The 8,923-nt window shown below is 47.0% G+C and overlaps 1 protein-coding gene across 1 annotated transcript; it reads right to left on the bottom strand.

Moving 5' to 3' along the window:
* Positions 1-761: 761 nt before the first annotated feature.
* ECSIT (ECSIT signalling integrator) lies at positions 762-8,527 on the bottom strand. The gene is made up of 8 exons (XM_030196972.1): positions 8,481-8,527; positions 7,773-7,903; positions 5,070-5,493; positions 4,390-4,613; positions 3,524-3,572; positions 3,068-3,216; positions 2,366-2,474; positions 762-1,356 (listed from the first exon to the last, which is right to left on the bottom strand). Exons 2-8 carry the CDS (start codon positions 7,872-7,874, stop codon positions 1,139-1,141), a joined length of 1,275 nt encoding a protein of 424 aa, XP_030052832.1. The 5' UTR covers positions 7,875-7,903; positions 8,481-8,527; the 3' UTR covers positions 762-1,138.
* Between the last annotated feature and the right edge of the window lie 396 nt (positions 8,528-8,923).

Here is an 8,923-nt window from a genome sequence, read left to right on the forward strand (position 1 = left end):
TATTTCCAGTTTTGCCACGGTATAAGTCATCACAAGGACAAAATATAAGAAAACCAGAATGGGATGTGCTTGTTGCTTATGCTCTGTAAGAGGCTGCAGCAGCTGTTCACCCCCTCTCCCCCAACTGTGCATGAATTTATTCTATAACAACACTGGATGCATTACAAGTGACGTTCAAGAGGCTTTATTTAGGATTGTGCTGTAAGAGGCACACAGGCTCCCCAAGTCTACCTGGTGTGTTACATTTGTGAGGAAGTACAGATGAGTATGTATTGTATAAATAAGGTGGTACAGGAATTTAGACACTGAGGGTGTGTGACGGGGGTTACACACACCAGTAAGCACTCATACAATCGCCCATCCAAAATTGCTACATTTTGCCCCTGCCCCCCTCCTTACCTACTCTGAACTCATATTATAAATAGCTGAGCTGGAAGGATCCCCAAGCCTCAGCAGCTTAACCACTCTCCTAGGCCATGGGGTTCCTAACCCAGTCCTTGGGATACACCTAACCAGTCATGCATATACATGAGCTACATTTGCATGCACTGCCCTCATTATATGCAAATATATATCATGCATATTCATTGTAGGCATTCTGAAAACCTGTGTTCCATGGACTATGTTGAGAAATCCTGTCCTAGCCTCTATAGCTCCACCCTCCCCTCAGTATCCACTACACCAGTAGTTCCCAAACCTGGTCCTGGAGGCACCCCAGCCAGGCAGGCTTTCAGGATACCCACAATATTCATAAGAGAGATCTGCATGCACTGCCTCCACCTCATGCAAATCTATCTCATGAGTATTCATTGTGGATATCCTGAAAACCTGACAGATTTGAGAATCACTGCATTACACCCTAGGTTACCCAAGCAGGATCTGAAACTGCCCCAGTACAGACATGCACCATACCAGCAAGGGTGCTTTAATCTGTGGAAGATCTACTGATCCGGAATCACACAAAAGACTTATAGGCTGCCATGTTTCCTCTTCTTTTCTCAATATATTGTAATACAAGCAGGTTCACTTCACGGTGTACTATACATATTATGCATTAAAATGAAACAGAAAATAACGCAGCTTAAACTGAGAGCTGCTCCCAGAGTCTGTAAAGAGCCGAGGGGTGCTGGGCAGGCAGTTACTGCGTCATCTTCTGACTCTGAATGGCCTCTTCCTCGTCAGTCTCCTCCACCTCTGGCACAGCCTGGATCTCATGGGGGCTGGATTCCAAGCGGAACACCACAGGGATATGGCCCAGGATCGGATTAGTTTCCTGCAGTCCACTGATCCATTTAGCCAGCGTGGCCTGGTCTCCGGAGCCAACCATACACATGGCGAAGATGAGGCCTTCCTCCACTGACAGCGCGGAGATGGGGATAGGGGATAAGAAGGGGAGAAACAGGTATTAGGAACAGATTCACAAGAAAGAGAAATGGATGCTGTTTTCATTCCCGCAGAAGGCTAAGTGAACTCAAAGAATCACACAGTCTCCCGATTCTCAGAACAGCTGCCGCTTTATTACTGGGGCATTACCAGGAATCTCATGCCAGCTGTAATATCACAAACCAGATGAGCTGCCAGACCAGCAGGGGAATGCAAGCACTCTTCCTGGTGATGCAGCAGACAGAGCTAGCATATTCTGTGAGCATGCCTGGGGGTTTCTGCGCTTTTCTACTGCCCCTCCCATAGCTTTTAAGCCCCAAGAGTGCTGTCTGACTCTTCTTCACTCTTTGAGCAGGGAAAAAAGGAGGGTAAATATGGCTGCGTCCACTTGATGGTTCTAAAGTAGAACCAGAAGCCCCGACAGCAAATACCACCATTCCATAGTCTGGATCCGGCTGCCTTTCAGAAAAAAAAAACATGCCTAACGAAGTGATACTGTCTACTCTGCGCTAATCAGCAGCTTGATGAGCAGGGCTCAGACTCCAAATTATAACCGCTTGGGACAAGAAACCTCCATTCTATCACCCAAGAGACCGGGGCAGGAATCATCCTTTGAAACACGGGAGGGGGGGGGGGGGGGTAAACAAAACATCCCATCCTCATTACATCTCCGTCAGCAAGAAGGCATCAGCTGAAGCAGTATTCCACTCCCCAAAACTCAACCCAGGCTGGGTTACTGCCATTCTTCACCTGACAGCAATTAAGCACTAGGCGAAGACTACTCAGAATGCCCCTCCCCCCTCGTGTCAGTGGTGCTTACCTCCTTTAACAGTGCCCTACAACATCAGCAGCACAACAACTGTGCCTCCCCCATCGGCGCCCTTCAGCCTCATCCTGCATCCTGAAGGAGGGAAGATCCCTCCACACCCCACCCTGGAATCTTGCACCAGACTCTCTGCCCCTTACATAATGCAATTATTACCTTCATCCACATCAAAGCTATCGTCATCTCCTAGGTCACGTTCCAGGTCCATGTCCATTCGCATGGGATAGTAGAAATTCCTCTCGGGATCTATCTCCTCTTCCTCCTCCTGTGTGTGTGTGTGTGTGTGTGGGGGGGGGGGGGGGGGGGGGGAAGGAAACAGGGAGCAGAGAAAAGAGTAATTCAGAAGCAGAGCACGGCTGCAATGCAGAGCTCACAGCTGGTCATTAGTTCAGAAATTCAATTTCTACTTCCCTGTAACGCTTGTTAACCCATGTCCTTTCTATGGGCTGATTTTTTTTTCCATTCTGCCCTTTCATTCACTGAGTGACCTTCAGCAAGATCACTTAACCTCTGACCATGAGATCTGTTTTGGATTTTGAATTTGAATTATTCACATTTTCACACCCAAGCTCAAAATCCATTATATTTAGGTACAGTTAGAATTTTCCTCTCCCCAGCAGGCTTACAATTGAAGTTTGTACCTGATGCTACAGAGGATTAAGGCACTTGAACAAGGCTAGAAGGAGCATCTGCCAGATTTGAACCCTGGCTTCCACGGTTCTCAGCCCGTTGATCTTATCATCTGCTAAATCGTCATAAGGCTCCATTTATCTTGGACAGTGCTGTCTACGCTGATGACACTCTGCCAGCTGCAAACAGTTCTTAAACCCTGGCCTTAGACATCTTGGTAAGAGATACCTTTTCCCCTGGTGGTGACAACTCTGCTCGCAACACATAGTAATAGACACAGGTCTTCTTCAGCCACAGTGGGAAGGGACCCTCTATGTACACAGGTCTGTCCTGGCTGTGCTTCTGCAGCAGGGATTGTTGCTCTGGGCTCTGAATTCCTGCAGAAATAGGAACATGGGTGAATGCTTGTCTGTGCAATTTTCAGGCAAGAAGCTCAGATAATGCAGCTCTTAACTCTGTCGATAAAAAAAAAAAAAACTACACTGGAGGGGCATGGCAGAAATGGGGAGGGGAGCGCAGTACTGGAATAGCAGGGGGTGCTGCATTGGCAGAGGTAGGTGGGGGGGGGGGGGTGACTGGGTACTGGAATGGCAGGGTTAAGGTCAGTGTCATAGCTGTGTGAGGCCTCAGTATTGGAATTAGCAGAAGGTGGTACTTTGCCATCCTCATAGAATTCAGACTTACCTACAATATGCGGGTATGTTATGCCGGTCTCCTCCTCCACCGAAGGCATCTGTAGGTAGGAAGGTGGAGTGAAAAGAGTTAGTGAGAGGGCACTGAGGCTCTCCTGACAAAGTGCTATAAATTCTGTAATTCTGGAAAACAGGCACAATCTCCCAACTCTTTCAATGAGCAAAGTGGGTCCTCAGAAGAAAAAAAAAAAACATCCAGCAAAGGAGATCTAACTAGGTAAAGCATGAAAATCAAGCCCAGGGGGGCCAGCTCTGGGTGATACAGCCTGTTACAGTTTCTTCCACAGGGCTGATCCTTTCTGAATCAGGCTCTTCAATACATAAGTATTGCCACACTGGGACAGACCAAAGGTCCATCAAGACCAGCATCCTGTTTCCAACAGTGGCCAATCCAGGTCACAAATACCTGGCAAGATCCCAAAAAAGTTCAATACATTTTATGCTGCTTATCCCAGAAATAAGCAGTGGATTTTCCCCTAGTCAATTTAATAATGGTCTACCGACTTTTCCTTTAGGAAGCTGTCCAGACCTTTTTTTTAAGCCCTGCTAAGCTAACCACCTTTACTACATTCTCTGGCAACGAATTCCAGAGTTTAATTACACATTGAGTGAAGAAAAAGTTTCTCCAATTCGTATTAAATTTACTGCTTTGTAGCTTCATCAAGAGAAACTCCCCCCACCCCCTACATTAACAAAGGAAACAGGTTTGACTTTTCCTCAAAGCTTCAACTGAAGAGAAACAGCCCTCGGATGATCTTTCACAGGTTAACCCAAGGCCACAGCAGCTTAAATTGCTGCAGACCAGAATCCTGAAATTATCCTGTAAGAAGCAAGTTAATAAAGATGTCTTGTCTGTACCTGATAAACTGTGATCCTGGCATCCAAATCTGCTGAGATTCTCTGTAGGCTCAGCTTTGCAATATCAACAGGATCTTGAGGCAGGGGTTCCAGCATTGGGTACGGATTGAGGTTTTGGAACTTGGGGAACCAGTACATCATGCGTCGGTACTTCAGGAACGGGTGACTCTTCCGCCCAAAGATTTGCAACAGGAGAAACCTGGTCTCAGCATCCGGGAGGATTCCTGCAGAGGGAACGTTAAATCAGAGCACAGCAATGGCATGCTTCATGGAACGGGACCCTGTGCAGCAGACACATGACTTGCCTGCAAGAATCTGAGGAGGGCTTAGGTCAAAGGCAAGCAGGCAGGCCATCTGTCTGAACAGTCAGGCATCTACCAATGGCACAAAGCCTCATCCGAGTGTGTACTACAATTAAGGCTGTACCGAATATTTGTATTCGATTTGATTCGCCCCCATACGTTATTCATATTCAGCCAAATAGCAATTTAAATATGAATAATCTAGGGCTCTACTGTGCTAAATCCTACTGAAATAAACACTCAATCTCTGATTTCATGTTGCTTCTTTTATTATTTGTTACATCAAAGTTGAACATCCATTATTCGGATTCGGCCAAATAGTAAAATATGCTATTCAGCACAGCTTTAACTATATGTACATCTCGCACTACTGCATACCATAGTTCTCCATCTGCTCCAGAACCTGCACACCACACTCCTGTTGCCGGGGATAGTGGTTGAACATCCGCTGGAAGGAATTTTGGGGCACAAACACTTCTTTTGGGAACACATCCAGCAGAGCATTGTAAACACGGAGGTCACGCTCCACCCCAAATTCGGGCATTTTCTGCAGAGCTGCGTAGATAAACTCCACGTGACCCCGCCGACGCACATCTTTCTTGCAGAAAACATCCACCACCTGGCTGAAAGTGGCTTTGTTCCTACAGTCTTGGTCAAACCGATTGAAGAAGTCATCGGTCACAAGGGATTTCTGGCTGGGTTGGGCCTCCTCCTTCTTCTCCTCCCTCTTTGTAGGAGCTGGATTAGAGCTGGACTTTCTCATGCTGGTTCTGAAGCCACGTGACAAGCACATGTTGGGGGTCTGTGAATTAAATAAGTACATTATGATTTGAACTCAAAATTGTGCAGGAAAATGTGGGGTATAAATTTATTTTATCTATTAGGATTTATTTACTGCTTTTTTTTAAGGAATTCACTCAAGGTGGTGTACAGTAAGAATAAATCAAACATGAGCAATAGACAATTAAAGCAGTAAAAATATTCAAATAACAATACAAAGTATGACAGTATAATACTTACAATGTCAACACAATACATAAGAGACAGCTTAGGGTATAAGCGAAGATGGAACATATAGATAGGTAAGAGGAGTTAGAAAGTAAGGTGACTAATTTAAAGAAGGGTGCAAATGAGGTCAGAGAGATGGTTAAATATTATCTCAGATAGGGTAGAAGTGGACAAACGTCCTGCTGCAGTATGTGCAGCCTGTGTCACTCCTTTTGTGTGTGTGAGAGAGACTAACAAGTTAGTTACTTCTTCCATTAAAATCCTACTACTACTACTACTACTATTTAGCATTTCTATAGCGCTACAAAGCGTACGCAGCGCTGCACAAACATAGAAGAAAGACAGGCCCTGCTCAAAGAGCTTACAATCTAATATACAAAAAATAAAGCAAACAAATCAATTAATGTGGGGGAGTGGTTACAAGTCAAAAGCAATATTAAAGAGGTGGGCTTTCAATCTAGATTTAAAGATGGTGAAGGATGGGGCAGACGTAGGGGCTCAGGAAGTCTATTCCAGGCATAGGGTGCAGCGAGACAGAAGGAGCGAAGTCTGGCGTTGGCAGTAGTGGAGAAGGGAACAGATAAGAAGGATTTATCCTGGGAAGGGGTGTAGGGAAGGACGAATGTGGAGAGATACTGTGGAGCAGCAGAGTGAGTACATTTATAGGTAAGTAGAAGAAGTTTGAACAGGATGCGAAAACGGATAGGGAGCCAGTGAAGCGACTTGAGGAGAGGGGTAGTATGAGTAAAGCGACCCTGGCGGAAGATGAGATGGGCAGCAGAGTTTTGAACCAACTGGAGAGGGGAGAGGTGACTAAGTGGGAGGCCAGCAAGAAGCAGATTGCAGTAGTCCAAACGAGAGGTGACAAGGGTGTGGATGAGGGTTTTGGTAGAGTGCTTGGAAAGAAAGGGGCGGATTTTACGGATGTTGTAAAGAAAGAAACGACAGGTCTTGGCGATCTGCTGGATGTGAGTAGAGAAAGAGAGAGAAGAGTTAAAGATGACCCCAAGGTTTCGAGCTGAGGAGACAGGGAGAATGAGAGCCATCAACAGAAATAGAAAACGAGGGGAACGGGGAGGTGGGTTTGGGGTGGGGGAAATGAGAAGCTCGGTTTTGGTCATATTTAATTTCAGGTGGTGTTGAGACATCCAGAAAGCAATGTCTGACAAGCACGCTGAAACTTTGGTCTGGATGCAAGGTGAGGTATCAGGGGTAGAAAGGTAGATTTGGGAGTCATCAGCATAGAGACGGTAGAAAAAGCCATGGGATGAAATTAATGAACCAAGGGAAGAAGTGTAGATAGAAAAGAGGAGGGGACCAAGAACAGAACCCTGAGGTACGCCGACAGGCAGAGGGATAGAAGTAGAAGAGGATCCACCAGAGTGAACACTGAAGGTGCGGAGGGAGAGGTAGGAAGAGAACCAGGAAAGGACACAGCCCTGGAATCCAAGTGAGGACAGGGTATCGAGGAGTATGCTGTGATCGACAGTGTCAAAAGCAGCGGAAAGATCAAGAAGAATGAGAATGGAATAGAGACCTCTGGATTTAGCCAGTAGTAGGTCATTGGAGACTTTAGTAAGCGCAGTTTCGGTTGAGTGGAGAGGACGAAAACCAGATTGTAGTGGGTCAAGAATAGCATGTGAGGAGAGAAAATCAAGGCAGCGGTGGTGGACAGCATGCTCAGGTAATTTGGAGATAAAAGGGAGGAGGGAGATGGGCCGGTAGTTAGAGGGACAAGTAGGGTCGAGTGAAGGCTTCTTAAGGAGAGGTGTGACCACAGCATGTTTAAAGGCAGCAGGGACAGTCGCAGTGGAAAGTGAGAGGTTGAGGATGTAACAGATAAAAGGAATAAGAGCAGGAGAGATGGCGTTAAGAAGGTGGGTGGGAATGGAATGGGATCGGAGGAACAGGTGGTACATTTTGAGGAAGAAAGGAGAAGTGTAGTTTCCTCAATAGTAACTTCAGGAAAGGAGGAAAGAGAATGAATAAATAAATAACCCACAGGGCAGCTTAGATTATGTCAGATCAGTAGAAATAAGGGGACTGATGATTAACTTCCCACAATGGCCATACCTGAGCACAGCTGACTGTCCCTGGAAGGCCCAATGCTTGTCCAAGGGTCAAGGGACCCCCACATGCCTCCTTGGCCAGCAGCAGCACCCGGGTACACCTCATTGTCACAGCCACTCTCTGAAACAGCAGGCTGGAGAGAGAGGAGGGAAAAGAAAAGAAAATTAAAATGAATTGAGCATTGCATATGAGCCCCCCTTCCCAGGGGCCTACACTCTCATGCCATGACCCCTTATTTATTTATTTAGATTTTGCTGACATCTTTTTCAGTAGTAGCTCAAGGTGAGTTACATTCAGGTACACTGGATATTTCTCTGTCCCAGGAGGGCTCACAATCTAAGTCTGTACCTGAGGCAATGGAGGGTTAAGTGACTTGCCCAAGATCACAAGGAGCAACAGTAGGATTTGAACCAGCCACCTCTGCTCTAACTACTAGGCCACTCCTCCACTCCACTCCTTTAGCACAGGGATCCCCGAGCCCCGTATCTCTTGACTCACACCGCGCGACCCCTCTCAAAACAGGAGTCTTCTCTTCATAAGGTGACCTCTCCCTGCCAGTGTTTTCACTCTCATACACAGGGATCTCTCAGCCCGGTGACCTCTGCGCCCAGTGGAGCCCTACGTGCTGCAGGGTGACCTGCCATACACCCCCCCCCCCCCTTTCCCGGGGAGCGAAATATCTGACCCTTCTGCCCACTCACCCTCCGCTGAGCTCTCCCTGCTCCAGCTCATCCCAGTCGCCGCTCTTTGGGCGCCACCATTTTGCCTGCAGTGTAATCGGTCCACTTCGTTCTGATTAGTGGTTAAACGTTCCAGGGGGCGGTCCTTGGTGCAGACTATGCCTGTCTTGCCCGCCCCCTACCTCTCCTATGTACTGATTGGATATCATATGGGGAGGAGGCGGGGAAAGTGGTGTCCTTACAGGATCTTAGTCCCGCCCATCCTTCGTTCTATAAGTCTTATCAAATAATCCTTCTTGCTGTTGACTCCAGTCCTTTCCCATGCAATGATTGGATATCATAGGGAAGAAGGCGGGGCAAGCAGCGCCCTGGTTCTCTCAGGCCTGCTTCTTCACTGTACAGTATGAATGCACCCTGTAGCTCCACCCCTCTCCCTCTCCTGTGCTCTTGGTTATGGAGGGAAAAAGAGGAGGG

The sequence above is a fragment of the Microcaecilia unicolor genome, chromosome 3 (genome assembly GCF_901765095.1).
Source record: "Microcaecilia unicolor chromosome 3, aMicUni1.1, whole genome shotgun sequence".
Classification (NCBI taxonomy): Eukaryota; Metazoa; Chordata; class Amphibia; order Gymnophiona; family Siphonopidae; genus Microcaecilia; species Microcaecilia unicolor.